General features: G+C 39.9%; 1 protein-coding gene and 1 long non-coding RNA gene across 4 annotated transcripts in view; one reads left to right on the top strand and one right to left on the bottom strand.

Annotated features, from left to right (window-relative positions):
- Positions 1-22,455, top strand: part of ST6GALNAC5 (ST6 N-acetylgalactosaminide alpha-2,6-sialyltransferase 5) — a 70,765-nt gene extending 48,310 nt beyond the window's left edge. Inside the window, exons 3-5 of one of the 2 annotated variants that reach the window (XM_084527722.1) lie at positions 8,263-8,672; positions 13,612-13,719; positions 20,954-22,455. In XM_084527722.1, the coding sequence (XP_084383848.1) occupies positions 8,263-8,672; positions 13,612-13,719; positions 20,954-21,185 (750 nt within the window). In that variant the 3' untranslated portion in view covers positions 21,186-22,455. The remainder of the gene's footprint in view (positions 1-8,262; positions 8,673-13,611; positions 13,720-20,953) is intronic. The other variant, XM_084527723.1, reaches the window with a different exon arrangement.
- On the bottom strand, positions 8,684-20,942 carry LOC311440618. 2 transcript variants are annotated; one of them, XR_014695488.1, is made up of 6 exons: positions 20,250-20,942; positions 18,808-18,902; positions 15,022-16,850; positions 13,173-13,310; positions 12,252-12,336; positions 8,684-10,678 (listed from the first exon to the last, which is right to left on the bottom strand). It is a non-coding gene; the product is annotated as an uncharacterized lncRNA (long non-coding RNA). The 2 variants fall into 2 exon arrangements; XR_014695489.1 differs by lacking the exon at positions 20,250-20,942 and having other exon boundaries at positions 12,441-13,310; positions 15,022-18,914.
- Positions 22,456-23,079: the final 624 nt, after the last annotated feature.

The raw sequence follows: 23,079 nt of genomic DNA, 5'->3' as shown, positions 1-23,079 counted from the left end.
GAGGATTATACAAAGCTAGCCACATAAAAATCAAAAGGTCTTGGAGGACACAGTGAGGTTGGACATTTTTGACGGTTTTTGAAACAAAGACCTTGGAAAGCAATAAGGAGCCCTGCTTTTTATTGCAGTCAACTTCAACAAGGTAGAGAAATAAAAGACAAAATACGTTTTAGAGAAAATTCTCTGTGGGGTCAGTGACTCTTTCTAAGAAGATATTTGATCTTAAATTTCTTCTGCTCTGTCCTAGAGACTCAGCATGCTGTGTTGATGTTGTCATCTGAAAACTGGGTGCCCCTGGAAAGGCGTGCCTGTGTCCTTGCAATTGCTGTCACGCTATTGCCTTCTAGGATATGGCCGTAGTGAGAGTTTAGATGTATTTGGATGAGCCAAAGAGTGTCGCAGAAAGACGTGAGCTTTAAGCTGAAAACTTAGGCACAGTCTTTAAGGATCAATGATGCTCACCTTTAAAGCTGGGTTAGGTAAAAGAGTGACCCTGTGAAAACTGAAGCTCAAAAAAATCTTGCACAGCCACGACAGGTGCAGAGAGAGCAGCCGAGGGCATATTTCCATGAGGAATTGCCAAAACATACCAAAGCAGATGAGAGAAGCTGATGTGCAAACTTTCAGAAGCAAAAATCCAAAGCATCCAGTGCCTTCTCTATGGACTGTTGTAATAGTTCCTGTTTTTCTGAAATGTTGGTAACAGTTTGCATAGTTAAGACACCATGCTTGTTGCTTTATTGCATTTTAGTGCAAGTACTTCAGCTGCAGAACAAAAGTAAAGCAGTTTGATGTAATATGAATGTCTATTTGCACTCCTTTTAAGATAAACATTAGGCAATAACCATTTCTTTTGAGCCTGTATATTGTTCGTATGATTCTCTCTCTCATAACAGCTCATGTTCATCAACATGATGCATTCCTGCCTGATTTTCCAGTGCTGTCTTTCATTGAAGATATTCTTTTCTTTCTCTGATTGCTTTTTCTTCTTAGACCATTACTCTAGTTGATAGCTCCAGGTTATCATTGTATCCTATCTCCCTCTCCAATAAGCCTATGATTGATACTAATCTTCCTCATGGGACACATTTATAGGATGCAGGATGGAAACTACTCTCTAAATCTTAGCTTTATATGTGCTGACAATTTGCAAGGTTGCACCTTATATTCACTTCAGGTGGCTTAGGGGAAAACATCAGCACCTTGTAATCATGCTTCCAAATAAGAAAAGAAATGTGCTCCCCGTCCTACAAGTTATCTTGTTGTTCGGGCTCCTGCGCTGCTTCCGCTTGTATTTTATGTGACTAGCAAGGGCTTGGTTTCTGTAGGTGGTCAATGTCCTGTAACCAAACTCATGCCATTCCTTTCCAGTGAGAGGAGCCATATTTTAATTAATCTAATGGAAGCTTTGACTAGCAGGCAGTTCCCTGAAAAAGAGTTAATGTGCCGGAAAACACTTCACACAAGCAGAAGACTCTTCATTGACTAATGTGCTGAACAGTACTTTTTCTAAGAAAATTATCCCAGTGAAAGCTTTATGGAGTGCATTTGTTTTTTTATTTTTCTTTTCGTAATACAGCCTCATGTTTAGAAATTGAATTAGATTCGCCTAAGGACCATTTGAAAATAGAATTATTATATTTTTACTACAAGTTTTGCAGATGCCCATCAGTATAATATCGTGGCAGACACAAATATTCCATTCCTTGGAGAAATAAAACCTAGGGCACTGTGATCACTGGTGTGATGAATGCATTTGCTGAAGTTTGGCTATTTCACTGTTTCGATTTATCAAATATCTGAAGGCAGAGTCCAGTTATATAATTAACTCTGAAGAATCAATGGGAAATGAAGATGCTAATGTTTCCACAACATTTGCATATTCAAGCTCTACATCTCAAGAAACAAAGAGAAGTAATAAGAAATTCATTTGTTTTATCTTTTATCTTTTTAAACAGACATGCATTTATCTTTCTAAACAGACTTGCCAGACCTTTTTTGAATTGCAAAGTTTTACTGCAAATGCTTGTTATTTGGATTTGCATACGGATTAACAATGTTGGGAAGTGGTATCTCCTAACCCTTTCTATTTACTTGTGTGGTATCAGTCACTGGGATACAGTTTTCAAAGCAATCAGTGCTTTTATTTCAGTGGATAATGCACTTTGTTTTCATGGCAGAATGTCTAATGCTCTGAAAGTCTAGTTCAACAAAAATTACAAATGTATTTGCTCAGGGGATCTTTCTTCCTCTTTAAGGCCTTCTCTGTACCTGCTAGCATAAGGGTTAAAGAACAAAAAGCTATGAAACTTGAGGGGAAAGTCTGAGCTGGCATGCGTAGTGTAAAAATGAAGCTACACTCTTTATCTGAACATATGTTTGAGAATTTAATGGTCAAAGCAAAATCATGTCTTAGATCAGAACTTGGCACCACAAAACCAAAACTCCCGGGGACTTAAGAGGCATGTTCCACAGAAAGTTGAGGTTGGTTGAGGTTCAAAATCCTATACGTGCTTTGGGTGTTTCAGTCTGTTCTTCCTTCCAGCTTTTAATACATAGAAATATGACCTAAATATCCCGATATGCATCTGAATTATATTTGCTATTCAGACTAGTTTGAGAGCATCATTTCATAGTGTGTCAGGTGCGTGGGGATGGGAAATACTAAAGCAAATACTTGTGCATCTCTTTTTTCATGTTTAGTTCTTTTCACATGCCCTTGTTCCACCATCAATATATTACAAAGTAAAAAGTATTGGGGAACTTGCATTATTTTCACAAGATCATGTCTCCCAAAGTAATTTACAATTTGGAAAGCAGTTCTGGAGTGCACAGCTGTCGTTCACTAATGAGACAGGTTGAGCCCCACGGCTTGCTGTGTTGACTCGGAGAGCAGACATTACTTTGCAAATGTGCAGCTTCAGGGTTTCTATTCTACTTTAAGGTGATTGGAATTTCTCAAAGAAGAATAGATTAGGCCTTACAATCACTTGTCTCCTAGGAAAAATACTAAGGAAGGAGATGCACCTTGGGAAGCAACATGCTATAGCTTGGTTGTGAATGGCAGGTGTAATGGCAAGAGAGGCCGTGTACCTGGAGCTGTGCTGGGTGGCAGGGGCCCGCCAGAGCTGAAGCAGCCGTCTGTGCGTTTGTGGTACCTGCAGCTCCTGCAAAGGCCAAGGTGCTGTCGTGACAGGGAGACTGCCCTAGGAGCCACTGGGAGAGGAGAACTGGGGAGGAGCAGCCAGCCTCTGCTAGAGCAGCCGTCTCAAGCCAGCAGCTGGTGAGATGCCCCAAAGCTGTTCAAGGCTCCAAGAAAGTACAAACTGAACTGAAGGTGCCAGGACAAAGTACGATGTTAACAGCAATGTGTTAATTGCACAGTGTCATTGCTGGTAGCTCATGACCCAGCAATCAAGAATGAGTCCTAAGTAACAAGTTACATTGAACCTAGGGTAAATACAGTGTTTGTTAAGATCAGGTATGAAATAGCGATCAAGTTCTGGGCACAAGGCAAGGAACAGGAAAAGTAATTACTGAGGTAACACGCAGTGAGTGTCACAAGGTAACTGTTGTGTGTAGGCCAGGCACAAAGGGAACTAGGTAGGGTAGACATGTAACTCCTACCAAAGAAATTCACTTATTTCTAACAACAACAACAAAAAAGCCTGCTCTGGAAGAAGATGGCCATCCTCTGAATCAGTAAGATGGTTTCTTTCAGGGTCCATGTGTACCTTTTCTAGCCATTAATATTGCCCTATCTGAATTAATTCAATTGCAAACAGAAACAATTCTGCTTTCCTTTAGATCACAGTTCCAATTTCTACCACTGCTTTTATGCTAGCATCAGTCTGAGAGCTGCTGTGAAGCTGGTTGTTGGTGTGGTTTGGTTAGCGTAAGGTGAAGAAGCCCTACGGTTCTTTATTCTGGGTAGGATAGGAGACAAGTGTGTTGGTACTGAGGAACAAAAAGCTCTGTGGAGATGTTGCAGGGCAATAGGAGCCCACAGCTCTCAGGTACTCCAGCAGCAGAGAACGCTACCGGTGGCAGCCCTATTTCAGTTACTTGAGCAGCCTCATTGACGGTCTGCGCTTTCAGTCTCAAATGTTTAGCTAAAGGTCATTCATCCAAAAGGAATTTGGATATTTTTAAATCTTTCTCGGTCTCTTGCTCACTCCAATACACTTGGAAATCATCTGCAATATTTCCAGCCATATCTATTAGGAATGTTGGTGTTAAGGAACTGATAGGTGGTCTTATTCTGCTGAACTCAGTAATGAGCTTTTCTCCACTCCAGAAGATATTTTTTTTTTTTTGGCCGGGTCATTATTGCCAAGATAAAATATGTGATTTTTTTATTTATAGAAAGGAAACTTTTTTATACTCCTGATAGTGGAATGATCTGAACCCAGGGGTCTTGAAAGTAGGTCATTAAGGACTCAGTAGGAAGAAGTGTGCTTTCCAGTGCTGCTTATTTTACTGGAGGGAATTGTCCTGTTTTCTAAAATCTTGGCTTTAAAATCAAAGGCCTTTTTTAAGCAAAATAAATAAATAAAAATTGATCACTTGATTTCATCACAGAGAAAATAATTGTATCTAAGAGTAACATATTTTGAATCAGGAATAACATTCTTCCATTGATTTTTTTGAGCAATAAAGTGTCTGAAAATAACATTTTTCTATCATTGGACAACATAGATTTTGAAGTCAATACCACAGCAGAGATTGTCTCAAATTGGAAAATACAGGAACAACTCTGACATTGTTGTTTTTTTTTTGTTGTTGCTGTTTGCTTGTTGGTTGCTTTTAAACAAACCGGAAGTATGTGGTATAGCAGCAGTACTGACTGGGCTGTAACATGTGACAGCTTCCAGGAGTCATTTTGGCCCATGATAGTTACAGTTGTGCCAGGCTGTGCTCAGTCGTCACGGCCACCACGGGGCTGTTTCGGGGTTTACCAGAACCTGGCAAGGTTCCCCTGCGCCCTTCATTCACTGGGGACAGCCCTTCTATCAGGGAAAAGCACCAGCTCATTTTGCCAGCTCCTAGGGTACTAGCACAGTCAGCTTGCTTTCTTGTAATCTCTTTTTCCCCTCTCTCCCTGTGAATTTTTGGTTGACTGAAAGTAAGAGAAAAAATTCAGGCAGTTTGTCACTAAGTGCCCAGCGTGTTGACGCGACTGACTTGTGCTGTAGAAGTGGCCACGTGCTCTGTGTGCAAGGTGCTGTTGGTGTACTTCAGGTGCACATGAAAACATAGCAGCTTATTGCTGGTGACAACGGGTGCCATTAAATGGTAGCAGCTTTTACATGTGTTCTGTGTTATGTTTCAAGGTAGCTAATAGAGGTGCCATAAAACTCACCTACCTCTCACTTTTCTGGGCATTTGGAAGCAAGATTAATGAAGTAAGGGTTGCATTGCCTACCTAAAATATAACTCGTATGTCATGGGTTTGCTTTTTTTGGCTTGCTTTTTTTCCACATATCACTGTAATAATTACCTTAGCAGAGAGCTTTCTGTGGACTTAATGTTCTTCTGGCTTAATGGCCCCTGGTTATTCTCAGGCCATCAACTTTTCCCAGCTGGTCATCAATCCCAAAGCAATGCCTTGTGCCTCCATTATTATTGCTTAAGTAGATGACATTTCTGGTGCAACCACTGCCTTCCCAATGATATTACAGCCAATAGGTTTTTCTCCTTGCTTTCAATATTGTCAGGGCCTCAGAGACAGCTGGTATGAGAATGTTGTGGCTGTTGGCTGTGAATTCCTCTGGCAATTTTAGGTGTGAGTTTTGTACATTCAGACTGAAAGACTCAGTGAGGTGAGTGTAAATGACTTGCCCAGAACAGGCACAAGTTATCAGCCCCCATGCATCATTGATGTATTAGTTGGATAATACCTGAATGCTTCAGTCCCAAGACCTTTTCCCAAAAGGAGCCATTTTCAAACAAGATGTGGGACAGATGTTTTGGGAGTGTTAATGTGCATCATCTAGCAAATGTTGACATTTCCCTCCTCACCCCACAACAAATGTTTCAACAGCTTCACTGTGGTTACCATCATTTCCTCACAAGTGACATTCTCTGGCAGACTTTTAAAAGAAACAAGTAACGTGTAGGCCAGAAACCAGCAGAGATTGTTTTAGGTGAAAATGTCTCGCAATGTGGATATTCAAACCCATGTGATTAACACTGGTGCCGACTACATTTCCTTTAACCTCATTAGCACTTCAGCTTGCTTTCCCATGCATGATGGTGGAGAAGCTAGTTCACCTTAGAGCCTTTTGCTAGGTAATTTATCAAAGTGTCAGATGAAAGCTTAAAGGAAAACGCATGTAAATACTGCATTAGAAGCCTTGGCTCACAAAAGCATGAACATTTCTACTCATATCATTAGCTCTGGATTACGGTCCATATATGTGAAAGAAAAAAGACATTGTTTGGGAAATGGAGACCCAAAGCTTACTGGTTGTATAGCTAAAGAAATGGTATAATTTAGTTATTTTTTCTTTAATTAAAAAAAAAAAAGCTCAGACTGCAACCCCTTATTTCCTTCAGAATTAAAAACATTACTTAAATAAAGCAACTCCTTCAAATACTGGATGCTGAAGTATTTGCAAACAGGGCGTTAAGATGATCTCAGACCTAGGCTACATGTATGTCTTGTTTTGACCTGTAGAGTTTTTTGAGTTGCGCATCATAACACACTGATTTAATTATTTATTGCCTATATCTATGTGGTCGATACCAAGTATAATTATATGCTGCTGTACTAACTGCTCCTCATCTATAAATCCATCAAGTGTACACTTGGGGACATGCTAGCTTTGTTTGTAGTGGCACAAACAACAAGCTGCCATGGAGAGCCATGGGATCTGATCGGGAGAGGTGCTGAGGCCCGTGCTGTCAGGGGTGGGTTTAGGTTGGTAGAACTCGGAGCCAACGAGTAGTGCTGGATCAGGCCGGCATCTAGTGCAGGGGATGACTGCTCCCAGTCCATTGTGTGTCTGACTTGGAGCCTCTGGAATTAAACAAGTCTAGTACTCACCAGGAAGGTGTTAGAACCCCAGTCTTTTTGGTTCACAGTCATTTTTATTGACTGAGCTTGTTCCCTGAGGTTGTTGTCTTTATTTTTGTCATTATCTATAGTTCAGTTGTTCAGTTTGTGTTCGGTTGGTTGGTTTGTCTCTTCTCATAAGAAACGCCAGCACGCCAAGTCAGGACAGCAAGTCAGGCTACTGCCTTTTCCCTGCATGGGGATGCACAGTCTGTATGGTCTGTAATTTGGTCTTACTGGCCTTAGATGCTGCAAGATATGGTTTCGTAGAGGATCACGGAGGCACACCTTCAGACAGTCTTCATGTCTCAGTTTGCTGTATTCTTGTTGGAAATCAACACTTTTGGGATTCTGTTAACCCTTTGCTCCTTTTCAGTTCTCATGCTGGGCAGCAGATAAGCTTACATACTCCTCATTTTTATATATATTTATTTATGTATTTATTTAATTCAGTAGCATGATTAATAATGCATTTTCATGAAAACTTGGTGTAGTCTTGCGATTCTGTTAGGTCAGACACTCACTGAACAGGCCCCTCCTGTTCCATTTTATTGTGTAACTTTTAAACGTGACCTGACAAGCTAGGAAACATTCAGTGAGCTGCCTCACTGTCATGTAAAAGCTATGCAGACATTAATGACCAGCTCTGATGGCAGAACCACAACAGAAGTATGAGAGCAGTGCAGTGGTTATGTTGCTGATTTGGAAATAGTGTGGAAGGATTAGACCAAGATATAATTCTTTTCCTTTAGCAAGATGTCCTGACCATAGAGTTGAAAAGCTATTCACACTTGTGCTTATGAGGACTTACAAATGATTATTTCATGCAAAAATTGGAAGAGGAGGAATCTGAAATACTCCAGTTAGAACTCATTTATAGCAAATAGAAGTACAATGCTATGCAGCTGTGAAGAGTTTAGAAGCCATTGTCATTACTATATATGAAGGTTAAGCAGCAGTGGAAAGGAGGATTTGGATTCAATTCCACCAAGAACTGTAAGGGTTACACACAATTTCCCTCTCTATAAAAGGTACAGGTAGTATGTTCCCAGTTATTTGGGAAGAATGCTGAGAGAGATTTATAAAAAGTCCACTGAGATTTTCATTGTAAAATATTCCATGTCTATGTAAAATACTAGTTACGATTATCATGTAGTGAATGGGAAGGTGTTCACAGCTAATTTTGAGTATGTCTGTCTTTGCAGCCTTTAAAAATGCATTGCAAGAGCTGTGCATTGGTAACCAGTTCTGGACACCTTCTGGGAAGTAAACAAGGTGACAGAATCGACGAGACAGAGTGCGTAATACGAATGAATGATGCACCTACTCGAGGTTATGGAAGAGATGTTGGAAACAAAACGAGCCTTCGAGTCATTGCACACTCCAGTATTCAGAGGATTTTGCGAAACCGCAACGAACTCTTAAATATGAGCCATGGTGCTGTGTTTATCTTCTGGGGTCCTAGCAGCTACATGAGGAGAGATGGTAAAGGCTTGGTATATAACAACCTGCAGCTGATGAATCAGATACTCCCTCAATTAAAAGCATATATGATTTCTCGCCACAAGATGCTTCAATTTGATGACCTTTTTAAACGAGAAACTGGGAAAGACAGGTGAGAAAATTTATGTGGATACATTTGGGGGAAGTCATACAGCAGAAAAATAATGTAGCTTATATGTACCAATTTCAGATCTGCTCAGAGGGACTATCACACCCATTAAATCCTCTGCTGCATGAGTTGTAATATGGTATAACAGACCAAATAACATCACTTGTAACATAAGGAAAAATTATGCATCAAAATAATTTTTGTGGAGTATTGCCACATCAACTTAGAATACCAGAGTCTGGCTGTGCTGCCTATATAGACAAGGAGGTAGAAGCTGTTTAAATCTCACTTTGGGGTAATATACCTAAAAGTTTCCTTTTTTTTTTTTTTTTGGATTCTGAAAAATCAGAATGGATAGCTTATATTTTCTTACAGAGGAAATGCCACTGTTCTATGAATTATAATATCTGTTTATTGAATTTAAGCTTTCTTGGAACATTGCAGCTGTAAAGCTTCTTGTAATACAAATAAACATTAGTCATACATTAGGTGCTTCAGAGGAGTTCATCATGTATTTCCAACTGGGAAAAGGAAAGTTATTACAATAGTTACATCTTTACGAGACTGTTTATGACTTGTAGGCTGATCTTCAAATCAAATTTTTAATAAGTGACCCACTGCAGGACTTGAGTATTTTCACATATAATGTTTGAAAATGGGCATTTAAGCCAAAGACTTCCTAGAGAGAATCACATTAATCGTTAACGAACTCCTATTTTTTTACATATTAAATATGCAGCTGTAAAAAATGGAACAGGGTCCCCACTTCAGTACAAATGAAGAGGTGGGTTTATTGTGCAGTAACTCATGGTAAAATTCTCTAACTTCACAAAAATACACAGCACAGCCTGAAGCTGGGCTCGGTCCTCTGTAGACAGAGGGCTCGAGGGCACAGACTTGTCTTTGGGGCTGTACAATGGAGGCAGAGCCTGTGGCACAGGAAATTCCTGTATCCTATTAGTTGATGGTGACTGCATCTTTGGTTAGCATTTGCTGTCTTTTGTCATATCCCATGTGCTTTTCTTGCAGAGCCCAGCTCAGTTACTGTGGATCAAACTAAGTATCCAAATACTTGTCTGACTTGCATTAACACTTAAAGCACAAAGTAACTTGTTCAGCTTCTTACTGTTAAAGGTCCTTTCCTCTTCATCCCCAAAACAGTGGTTGTGATTTTCTACCAGAGTTGTTCACTCAGAGCCGAGCGAAGTGAGAAGGTTATAATCTGTGGGAATTAAGCAAGAAAAAACACAAAGGATTATCTGTATGGCCAGTATTTACAAAGGCATTACAATTCACAAAGCTGTGGTAAAGCTGTAACTGGCTACCACCAGCCCTAGGGGTTAGAGGCACAGTGCCTCCTTGTGCCCCAGCTGACTCTCTCACTGTGGGACTGCTCCCAGTCCCGTTTTGAGGAAGAGCTGGCCGGTTCTGCCATGAGGAGCTGGGGTCCCGTTCGTTTCCTGACTCTTGCTGTGCAATTTCAGGCAGGCTGCTGCTTTCTCATTCTGTATTACCCATCTGGAGCAGGAGGCCTATAGCTAAGCACGGAATGAAAGCATTTCTTTTTCTGCACAGGCACCAGGCCCAGTCTTGGCTCCTGAAACGTTCTCAAGAAGTCTGAGACATTAATGACGTTATAACAAGTTTATAGTGGGCTCAGTTGTGGGCACCCTGAACTCCCAGCATGAATCAATGCTGCTTGAATCTAGCAAAACTCAGCCTCATTCATGAACAGCTCCTGTTGCATTTAAGAAATTTCAGGCTCTGCTGTAGAGGAACCACTGCTTTAGAGGGAATACAGCATACTTGAAGGACTAAGATGGTTAAAATGGGAGACAAAAATAAATGAATAGGCAGGAAAATGAAGGAAAGATGAAAAGAAACATGGGTAGGAAAGACTTTCTAAGGGAAGAACACTTATGTAGCTCTGGGGGCAGGAGCAGAACATTGTACAGCCCAGGATGATGCTGTTCCCTGGGAGGTTTCTGCTGAGCTCTCGACATTAGTGCCTGCAAAAAAAAAGAGAGAAATCTGATTGCAAGGGTGTAATAATCAAACCATTCCTTTCTGTCTTGAAAATGATGAGAAAAAAGGTAATTGGATGTATTGTGCTTTACAATAAAAAGCTGATTTTGAAAAGAAGGAAAACCTTCAGAAAACATTGCCAATTAAATAGTACAGTGAATGACGAAGGCTGCAGAGCAATATACTTGGTATTATAAAGTAACTGTACTTGAAAATAACTTTATAATTGAATAAGGGTACATTAAGAAAATATGATTCAGAACCAATATTATAGTAATTAGATAAAGGAAGCATAAATGAAATAACTGCAGGAAGAGTATTTCCATAGAGATTATAAATGAGATTTTGGTGGAGCAGAAAGGCCTTTAATTGTAATTTAGTGTGCACTACAGAATTATCAGCACAGTGTGTTAGTTCATCATATAAAAGAATATCTGATAATTTCCCCTAATAAGCACATGACAGTTCTTCATATTCTTTCATTACAGCTGATTAGGTATAAAAACAGTATTCTTTTGTTGGAATCTTGTTCACAGCGTTTATGAAAAGGCAAGACATTGTAACCCTGTTTCTATATTGCTGTCCTACAGATGTGGTATTTAAGGAGGCCAAAGTAGTACTTGAGTATGCTTTTAGATCGTTATTCTATTGTTTGACTTTTAAGCTTACTTAAATTCAGTTATTCTCCGATTTACTGAAAACACTAAATTGCAAAATAAGTGCGTAAGCAAAAAGAAAACTAACCCAGCAGACAGTCTAGCTAGCTTTCCTGATGTGTGCAGAGCCTAGGTCGTGGTCTAAGTGCAACTGCTCCCTCAGTTCTGGATGCAAGGTCTTAGGCACCTAGAACAACGCCTTGTACAAGCTCCAAAATACAGCCTATGATCCTAAATTACCTGGTGATTCATAGGCTCAGAAACTCTCAAGTGGCAGAAAAGCAATTTTTTAGGCTTTTCCCTACCCGTCCCTTCCCTAATAATTTTGAGCCAGAAATTATTTACTGGTTTGTATTGTTGCCATGCCTGAAGGCCTCTGCTGAGCTTACGACCCAGCTACTACATTGTGATAAATTGTCTTCCTCTCCCGTCTCCTCCCCCTCCCACCCCCCCCAAAAAAAAAAAAAAAAAAGCTTAAGTGCAAATGCAGATAAGGATAAAGCCCCATAATTGGAACTAATGAGATGCTTAAATCAGTTATTCTCCAAATGCTAGCTTAGCCTGAAAGCCATCATTAGCAGTGAAGTCGTACGTTCTGGGAGCTTACACATAACCAGGTAACCAGCAAAGGGCACGGCAAAGCACACGGGCTCCCCAGCATCCTTTAGGCATTTCTGGTTATGGAATACCCTTATGTTTAGAAGTGCCTTTTTAACAGCAGACATGGATACCACCACTTCTTTTATTAGTTTGCAGTAGTCTTAATTCACTGAGGAAACAGGAGACCTCAGTATAAGGCACTCCTCAAATCTTAAAGGCTCACAACATTTTACCTGACACAAGCCTGCACACTTAGCTCTTGCAATGCCTCAGCTTGAGTAAGAGATGGAAGGAGACTCACCAGTCACTGTAACAGTCTGAAGCCAGGAATCTAAGCCCATCTTTTCGGAAGGCTGGCGAGTTTGAACCTCTTCTGCACGACTTTTCTAGATGAGTAAGTAGCCATCAGAGAGACCTGCTCTTTCCTTTTTTAATAGTATTTCAAAGGAGACCTCTGAATGCATTTGTTTTCTCAGGGACAAATACCCACCTCCAGAAGAGAGCTGAGGACTGTGACCCCATTTCTAACAGAGGTGCCTGACTTGGTCCTGCAGGGCTGTCCCTAAATATGCAATTGCATCTTTAGGATGTGCTCCTCACCAGCATGTCCTTGGTCCTCCCATTCCAAGACAGCCAGCTCTCCCCAGGCATAGGGACAGTGCAGGAACTTAACACAGGATTGGGGCTTTCACTGCATGTGCCAGACAACCCGTAACCATTACAGCAGCCAGCTCTTACACAATGAACAGCAGCGATGAGCAAGTGCTAGAAAGAAGAAGCATTACTGATGCCATTTTGCCAGCAAGAACCTGTGATACAGCACAATTTAAGCACAAATAGTTAATTTCTTAGAACTGTGAGAGATTACATGAAGATATGAGCTGATTTTGCATAAATAATGCTGGGATCAGTTATGCTTCTTTTAAAAGATTTCTCCCAGCCTGCAGACAAGGCCAGGAAAGGAACTGCCTTTGAGGGCTCCCTTGCAGCACTTGGCAGTCAAATTCAAAGGGCCCACCAGGAGGGAATGAGACTTCGGGCAGGCGGTGGGGGTAGGGCCTAAGTGAAGGTTTCCCAGGTTGGCTACGGGACAGGCATAGCTGCAGCCAATAAAGTTTCCTGCTAGCGGCTATAGTGAGGGGCTGGGAGCTTCTAGAAACCAAACTATGGACCAAGGTGTGAGGAAAGGTAATGAGACCAAGCACTTGAGGCCATCACTTACTGCGGCAGACAGGCACTGTATGCTGTGGCACGTAGCATTTTAAGCAGCCCTCTTCATCTCCTGTGATGTCTTCCTGACTACTTGATCTACAAATTCCATTAAGTGATTCCAGATGGGTGGTGTTTTCCCAGTACATTACTAGCAGAAGAATATAAATATAGGACATGAAGTTCAGTAACTTAAGGTAAACTTACCAAAAGGTCACCTAAATATTAACATTCCTGTGCCTAAAATTAATTACAGCAAGGGCAGTTTCTGCATAATTAGTCCACTGACAGAAAACACTAGTAAAAATCATTAAAAGATGAATGAGCAAGCAAGTCTTGGTTGCCCAATTTTCCTAACCTTTCACAAGAATGAAAGAAATGCCCAGAAATTGTTTCAGATATCTCAAGAATTATTTGGCAGCCTAGAAACTTAATTATGTTTTTGCTTTCAGGAAGATATCCAACACTTGGCTTAGCACGGGCTGGTTCACAATGACTATCGCATTAGAGCTCTGTGACAGGATAAATGTTTATGGCATGGTGCCACCGGATTTCTGCAGGTAGGATTTATTTTGGAACCATTATTAGTCAACAAGGTTGAACGTTACAGATAAGTATCTGAGTCTTTAATTTTTTCTCTGAAACATGTTTTCCGTCCTCTTAAAGCAATTAATTAACATGTCCCAAGATCTGATTCTGAAAGCAACAAACAGCATTTAATTATGTTATATAAAATATTTAAAAAATTTGTTTGTAGTGTGGGAGAATAAATCCATCTTGTTGGTTTCTTTTAGTCTCTGAATATTTATCAGCTAAAAGTAATGCAATAATTGGCATGAAATTAATCTGAAAAAAGGAGTACTGGAAAATATTACTTTTAACTTGTTTTTAAAGGTTCCCGCTGGAATTAATAGAGAAATGGAGTTATTACAGTGACTAGTTTCTAAATTAACTTTCTATACAACTAAAGTTAAGCGCATTGTATCTATGTCATGTAAATCCCAGTCTTCCAGCTAACTGCTTTCCCAAATAATCCCCACCAAAAACAACTGACCAACCAAAAATCAAAACGAACAAACAAAAACAGCTTGTGCAGATTTTCCAGCTACATCATGCCCCAGCCCTATTCAGGCCCCAGCCCTGAGGTGCCAGTTAGGGTTTCCTACTAGGGGTCACAGAGGTAGGGAAGCAGACCTCCCCTCCCCAGTTACATGATGCAAAGTACTAACCTGGTATGAACTCATACAGATGTTTTACATCAACAGTCTTTACACTGAATTAAGTATCATCTGTCCATACCTGGGCCTAGCACTCTGGTCTTCTGAAAAATGTGGTTGTGTGCCCACCCATAGGCCTGAGGCCACCTGCGCTGCCAGGTGATTGATCCAGCAATGCATGGAGCTGGTAGCCACAGTCTGGAACATGGCAGCAGTGCAATGTTTCATTCGCTGCTCACAAAGCCCCTCTCACTGAGAGGTACTTGCCTGAATTTTGTTGCAAATGTAATGATCTCACTGAAGTTTGTTTCACTGACTAATTCAAGATGCCTTTCAGGGGCAAGGAGAGAGAACTGCTGCAGTGACAGGTTAGCTAGTCTATCACAAAGAATAGGACTGCTTTGACTTTCTTTTGAGCACTAAAAAGGATCATTCAAATATCTGCATTTATCCTGGGCACAAAATAGTCGAAATCCCTGAAGAAATTATAGTATAAAATGTCAACACTAAATTCCCCTTTGTGAGAATTTCTACAAATTATAACAAAATACAGATGATAAATGTTGTGATGTACTGCCAGGTTTCATCATGAATTCTCCAAGGAAAGTAACAAACTAGATCAGATATTCTAGGCAACATAAATACCTTCCATAGCGCAGCATTTCAGTTCCCCTGTCATTTCATTTCGCCAAGACACACTTCTTCAGTTTCTGTTCTGAAATGGCTATGTCCCTGGCATCACTGTAAGTGGCTGGTCTGTCTTACTGCAGAAGTGGCTGCATTCCAGTGGCACATGGAAGTAATTGTTAAATAAACGATCTAAAATTGCGAAAGTTAGGAGTGAGCATTGCTTTACATTGAATTGCTAACTTTTCAGGCCAGCTTCCTTAGTTGTCAAAATCAGATTAGTTTAGGTGCATATGCTTGTTTTTAAAAATAAACAAACAAAATCATCTCTTTGAGAGAGGCTAAAATTGTAACTGAGACCATATGAAAGGCTTTCACGGAATTGACACACTGAAATCAAATGGATGTAATATTAAATTATAACACAGTAAGTGCTGCAATCAATTCTATTGTCAATAAATGTAATAATGCTTATAGCCTGGATAACAAATCATAATCTAAAGGCTCACTTGGTCATAAAAATACTAAAAGGTCATTTCTTAATCAAAATAATATAAAATGTGCTTACTTAAGTGGTTTATTCCCCAGACAATGAAGAGGAAATTTGTAGTTCGCATGCCTAGAAGATGCTATCCATGAAGATTTGTGAAACGAACCTGTTGCTATAAATGAAGTTAAACTTAGTTTGCTCTTCAGCTGCTGATTAAACAGCGCTTCCTTTCAAAGAAATAAGACAACAAACCAAAATAGCATAAAGAAAGAAATAGTCTGCAAACAGCTGTACTTTAAGCCAGATTTCCCTGCTTTGCATTCAGACAAAACACAAATCTACCATGTCAAAAAGAAAAAAAAAAGTAACAAAAATCACCCTCCCTCTCTCATATATGTATGAAATGGTATAGGTCGAAATATATCTTACTTGCTGTGCAGCTGAAGAACCATTAAGATTTAAAATATATTTATCAGTATTCTAGTTTCTACTCAAATTTAATATCACCAGATTTACAACTCCAGCAGATATCCATTATTTTTTAAGTTTTAATCTCTGGAGTAAGTAATGAGTGTGGGTGATCACTATTGTTGAATTAAATTAGTATCATATCCGTAACGTGAAGGACACCTCAAAGGTATCATGAATATCATACTGTTGATTCTGCTACAAATTATTAGCTTAAGATCATTAACCAAATTGCTTTCCACCCATGCAGGAAAAATAGTCTAGCGAAGCAGCCTGCACTAGAGACTAAAAAGATTTGTCACTATTAATTGCAACAACGTGTTTTAGATTCATTTCTATTTACTTTCACTGGACATTGATTTTATAGTTGAACTGGAATTGGTGACCTGATTTTTATAAATTTTTAGTACCACGCAGCAAAGCTCTATGCAATATTGAATCCCTTTACTTGGCTACAGATTTACACTGCTCTAAGGGTTAACGGCTTTGATACTGCTCTCATGCTGTTCCATACGTCTGTCTTGCACAGTCTAGAATAAGATGAAAGCCCGTGTTTGCATGCACATTACAAACGTTTTGGAGAGTGTGCACCTCTCACTCTTCTGTCAGCAAACCAGTCATCTTGCTGTATTTCTTCCAGTGCCCAGGAACCCACTCCTGGCCTTCACTGGAGTAAAAACAGTACCCTAGGTAGAAAATGTTTCCCTCCCTGAGCAGCCTACAGCAATCTGCTGTACGCACATGGAAGGACTCACCCCTGACTGGGACATCGAGGTTTCCTCTTGGCACTCTCCCTCCATCAGCAGCCAGATTGTGGAGCTCAGATAGCACCGCAATTCCTGAAGGAGCTGCAGTGCTGCTGCTTTTCTTTGTGGCTGCTCAGCAGCATCTGTGGGAAGGACACAGACAAATCTTAATGAGTTTGTAATAATGCCAGCCCTTGTCTGTTGAGTTAGTTGCAGCAGGTTGGGTCCTTGCAGGTATCTCTGGGTTTTCACACACAAGGAAAATTCAAGGTGTCGAAGAACCCTCTTTAACCTCCCCTCTCTTACCTCCCTGCCTTCATGGGCCTTCTGGAACTCAAAGAAACTTAAAGCTTAATTCTGAGCCTTATTTTAACTGATAGGAGTATTTTTTCTTCCAATTATGGAACCAGATCATTTTCCTATGAAGAATCCTCATTTGACTGCCAGGCCATTTCCCATCTGCGATAATTTGCCTGAAAATTGGCATTTGAAGTCCTTTAATTTATTCCTTTGGGTACAGCTTTTAAATCTAGTGTTTTCTTACCTCCCTCTCTCCATTTTCAACTGCTTTAAATCAAGTGCAAAGAAGCAGTTGCTGCTAGTTAGATTTGCTGGGGCTTATGGAGGGCTTGATGCTCATAGGATTGTATAAACTGTATGGGAGGTAGCCATGCCTTTTAGTTGTTATACACACATTTCACCTTATTACCTTAATAACTCAATAACAAAATACATACATGGTTTGGAAAACTGGGCTAGAATACATGTCAAGGAAATGGGATCCTAGGAATAAAAGGCAAAACATTATCCAGAAACCTTCATAGTATTGGCACAGCATGCTGCCCATCACTCAACATGTTAACTACATTTTACTCACCTTGAAACTATTAATTTCTTGACACTGCAAGTTAAGTTCATATAACTTTAGTGGGTTGATCACCATGTTTGTAAAGGGAGAGGCTGACCAGAACATGGAATGGGATGGCCATGCTTTTCTGTCTTGTTTCTTCTGAGGCAAACACTGTTTGCTGTATTTTCAGCTTTCACTGTGGGTGGATACCATCTGTGGGAAAATGTGCACTGAAGTGGCAAACAGTAGATGATTGACATTGGGTACAAGCACTTACGCTGTTGCTGTGCTGGCAGGCTATTAGGCAGGAAGTAGAGTATATTTTACAAAGGATCTTTCCTAGATTCCTCCCAGCTGTGATATTAATATGCATGTGAAGTCTGACAAAATACTGATTAATGTCCAGTATCAGTCAGTGATAAAACAGCATCTGTTTTAACGTTAATAAATGAGGTGGCAAGCAATTTCCGTATAGAAATTACTCATGCATTTCATTTGCTGGTGACACAAGCTAATTGCAGAGTTAGAAGATAACACAGTACAGTTAATTTCGGCTATGGTGTAGTTACCCAAGCCAGCATTCAAATCCAAACCTTACTAGCATGAAATCTGGGGGAATACAGAACTCCCACAACGGGGAAAAAACTTCAGACAAAAAGTGCTAAGTACCTAACTGCCTTTCAGTGTTCCTAAAGCCAAACAGATTTGGACTTTTAGCCTCAAAAACCTCATTCTGCTGCAGAGTAATCCTGAAGCTGCCTAAAAACATCGGCATTTTGGGCTCTGTATTAGAATTTGACTCAAGGTCAGCCTGCGAGCCTGCACACACCTCCTGGCAGCACCCATCAGGCAGTAGCTGAACCCCACAGGGTGCCTGAACCACGCAGCAGGTGCGTCTCAGTGCACACTGCACAAAATAGAGTGACCCACTACAGCCCAAAGCTAAGAGATATTTGAGTGGATACTTGAGTATCCACTTGGGATACTCTGGTTTTAACTTCGGAGTCTTAATGTAACATGGAATCCCTGTCTTCAAAAGAGAAATCCTTTGCTAAGGAAATCCACTGGTAGAATATTGATAAGAAAGCACTTACTGTAAGGTACAGGCTTCAAATTGTTGCTTCAAAGAGGCAATAGGAAAAGTGTAACCTTAGGTAAATACTATATCATCAGAGTCAGGGAGAAGAGAGAGGACCACTATCAGGCCTCCTCTCTTTCCTCCTTCCTTCTGACAGACCCACCCCCTGTACCTGCGGAAGAAAAATCATGAGCAGCATTCCTCTAGATCCTCTGAGGCAAATCTGATTCCAAAGTTCTCACAAAGTTCTGCAAACCCAGCTGAGGCCTGGGAAAAAAAAAAAAAAAAACACAAGGGGTGAACGCTAACCAAATCTGTGAAGAGGCATCAGGCCAACAGCCTTAACAGGCTCTCTGTGCAGTACTGGGGCCTTAGCAGTTAAGTTTTTTCCACTGTGACTGCATTTATTCAAAGTCAGTTGGAAATGAGATTTCAACTTTACTAATCCTAACTTTAAAGCTGTAAATTTCCACCAAGCAATACAGGTTTACCCTTGAGAACAACTGTAGCTGGAGAAATCCAGCTACAGTGTGGAAAAGAACAGTCTAAATGTGAGGCAGATGTTGGTTTGTTCAGTAGTTCTTAAGAAAGCATAAATCACATCCAAATGCATCTTGTTAGCTTTACAGTAAGCAAATGATTAATTTAAGAAATTATAATAAACGCTCCAATATATAAAAAAACTATAAGAAAATGTAATTGAAGATTGAGATCTAATAGTGAAAGCTAAAAAGAATGTATTAGATATATATTAAAGTGTATTTTTTTTACATTAAAGATACACATTCTGTAGGTGAGGTATTAAAAGATTTTTCACTCTCTTATGTATTCCAGTGAGAATATATACAGCAAATTTAAAATCCATCTTATTCTAAAAATGTAATTTTATTGTTATTCTGTTGTTGTAAGATTGATCACCCTGTTGTGTTAGTAGGAAGCTAGATTGATTGAATTAAAACATTAATCTACAGTACAAATGGAAAACAGCAGTAATATCATACATTACCACTGCATATACAATATGGATAATGGTAAAATAAGAAGAATTAGAGAACTGCGTAGGTGACAGAATTACACAGTAAAAATAATGACCAAGACATAATGCTGACAGATTGTGGATGCATTCAATTGAAATTGAGCTTAAATATTAGCTCTTCAAAATGAAAATAATCAACTCAATATTAGAGCTGACAGCCCCGAATCTGCATGACAGCTCTGAATTTTTGCTCTGTACAGTGGTTCTTACTGAGCTCAGGTTTTAATATAGAGCAGTTCCAAGGCTTTACTAAATGGCAGTGTTTTGATCAACTTTTTTTCTGCCACTACAAAATAGTTTCTTGGTAGTAACAGTGGAGATAGGTACAACTGGGTTATTCTGTCAGGGACAATTATCTCTCTTTGAGTAAATGACAGACAATTGGATGAGGTCTTGTCAGCCTGTGCTCATAGTGAAAAAACAAAACAAAACATAATGGGTATCGTTTAATGTAGAGAGTAAGACAAAAAGAATGAACCATTGTGGCTTATTACATTATAAACATAATACATGTGTCTTTTACAGAGTGCAACACCAAAACATTGATGTTAAAACTGTTGAAATGATTTTTATCCTACCTTTCTAATGGGTCTTCAGCATATCCTACATGTCACTACATGAGTACAGGATCTCCTGCTGGTTAACACTGATGGGCTCACAAGGGCAGAAGGGTACTGTGGGTGAATGACTTCCGTTTTTAGCTTAGATACGTGAAAGCTTCTATTATAAAATCCAAAATAACTCACCTGTGTGTTAGATGTTTGATTGTAAAGCCAACAGCAGTGGGCTGTATCAGTGACCTGGCATGCAGATGTGCTCATTGAAGGTGTGCACTCACATCCTGGTGCACCATGCTGCGAGTGTTCAACTGAACTACAGTGACACAGATAACCACCTCCCCTCTATCTTTCCCTTCCCTTTCTTCCCCCATTTCAGCAAATACCTCTGCAAAGCTTTTTACAAATCACTATCGAGATATAAATCTCTTAAGCAGTTTGCTTCAAATTTCAGAGTAGTAACACAGCCCTGCAGCACTCTCCCTTGTTTCTGAGCTACTGCTGTCTTTTGTTTAACTGGGAGGAAGAGATTAAAAGCAGGAGCAAAGGAAAAGCCTTTGCCACATTCTGATATATTAAATATTCAAGAAAAATGCAGATACCTAGAAATACGGTTTAGCTGGGAGTAAAAGTGGATTTGAGCCCATCAGCTTATTAAAGATAATATCTTTTCAATCAGTAAAGACGAACATCTGAGGCTTCCATCTATTTTCTTTCTCCCACAGGGATCCTAATCATCTTTCAGTACCTTATCATTATTATGAACCTTTGGGACCCGATGAATGCACAATGTACATTTCACATGAGCGGGGACGAAAGGGCAGTCATCATCGTTTCATCACAGAGAAACGAGTGTTTGAGAACTGGGCACGGACATTCAATATTCACTTTTTCCAACCAGACTGGAAACCAGAACCACTTACTGTAAATCACCCTGAGATTAAACCAGTGGTCTGAGGGATGAGCGCAAAAGACCGCAATCACAATCACCTCCTGCATCAGCCGTCAGGGTGTTGGACCTTCTGGGACAGCAAGGCAACCTAGAGGAGAAGGGTAACAGGATTTGCAGCTGATAACTGCAACAACAGTCAGGAAGTTATGAAGGAGTATATCGAGTGTTTTCCATTGAACTGTGTATTAATCCAGTATATAGCCTTTTTTGGCCGTCTGACTTCCTGTGTGTGTATGTGATTTGTGAAAAGCAATTTGAGTATCATTAATGGGATGGTTAATTCATTATGATTTTTTAAAGTACAACACCACTGAATTTTCATAGTGAAAACTTACAGTATTTATTTAATAGCGGTTTTTATGCAACCTAGGCCAGTATTTTTCTAATTCACAGTTCTGTGGTTGTTGATCTTTCATAATCTTTCAAATCCAGAATTAATATTGCTGATGGTTTGAAAGGCCTAGCTTTTTATTTATAGGATTTGTTTGAAAAATATGATTCTATATAGCATGTAATTAATATTTGATCTGGAAATGTTGCATTTCTTTTAAAAATTTTGGGCTCCGTTCCAGCCTAAAGCCTTTAACAGCAAGAATGGTCCCATGTGCAGATCTAGCTAACTTTACATTCTGGCATCTCATGTTAATACGAAAATGGTAGTGAAAATTCTGTTTGATATCAATATGAATTTTCTGCTGTGCTATCAAGCTGCTGGTTTTTAATTAGAGGTGGGGGGAGAAGGGCAAAGTTCATCAAAAAATGACTGTTTATACCAGCGTGTTCTCAGTGAAGACCAACTAAGGCTGGAGGGGTTGCGTTTTGTTTTGCCTGTTGTCGTCCTGTAAGAGGCTGAAGGAGCAGCCTTCCTGAGGTAACAAGCTACAAAACCAGGCAACAACAGTTTGCAACAAACGGCTTGCAACAACATGACCAAACTTCTGAAATCATGAAGCTAAACCAACAGGTAGTACAGTATCAGCCATACTAGCCAAAAAGATGGTAACGTTACACCTGTATGGTCTATGCCTTCCACTGTTCCAAGACCATCACTGATCTCAGAGATCCTGGATCACAGTGAGGTGGGATGTGGAAGGATTTCCATGCATATGAAATTGTTCCCCTGCCAACAGCCAAGTTACACTTGGCATTTTCTTTGTGAAGTACTAAAGCCTGGCAAATGCAAGGGCATGGGCAATGCTAGCTCTGTATATGGAACCTCACACTGTGTCTTACTGGGTTATACTCGGCTTATGAATAAAGAACATTTCAGTTACACTATTATTTTTCCTTTTGCCTCACAAATATTGAATCTGTAATTATTCCTATTATTTTGAAGAAGTTACTGCATGAAACAATATAACTTACGTGACAAAAGGTGCCACTCAGAAAAATAAAGCTAAAACAAAGATGTTACCTTGAAGCATCTAAGCCCGACAAGCTCAACCTCAGCAGCAGTACATGGAACCAGGACCAAACTCAGTGTCAGTTAAACTCACTTATGACCCATTATGACTTCCTCTTTCCAACACTTCATAGCAATTGTTACAGCTGCCCAGCAGATGCCTTGGTTCTCTAGTGACAACGTGCAGTAAAATGCCTTGTTTATCTCTGTAATACTGTGCGGACCTGAAGCGCAGGTCTCAGCAAGCTGTTCTCCTTGTTGCTGTGCTCCCCTCTATCAGAGTAAGAAACTACAACCTATTTTGCCTTTAAGCTCCTCTTGTGGTGTGAAGTTCATCAAAAGAAACATAATTCAGCACACAGAGTGAATGCGAAGCTCTACTACTGACAATTACTTGTAACCCATCTCTTGCCAACTGATGTTTAACTATTCTTATTTCATTGATTGTGTTTTATTTCTTCCACTTCATTTCACAAAAATTCTACAGAATTGTCTTT

Source organism: Aythya ferina (genome assembly GCF_964211825.1).
Source record: "Aythya ferina genome assembly, chromosome: 8".
Classification (NCBI taxonomy): Eukaryota; Metazoa; Chordata; class Aves; order Anseriformes; family Anatidae; genus Aythya; species Aythya ferina.
Note: the sequence above shows the minus strand (reverse complement) of the source record. Positions and strands in the feature narration are given on the sequence as shown.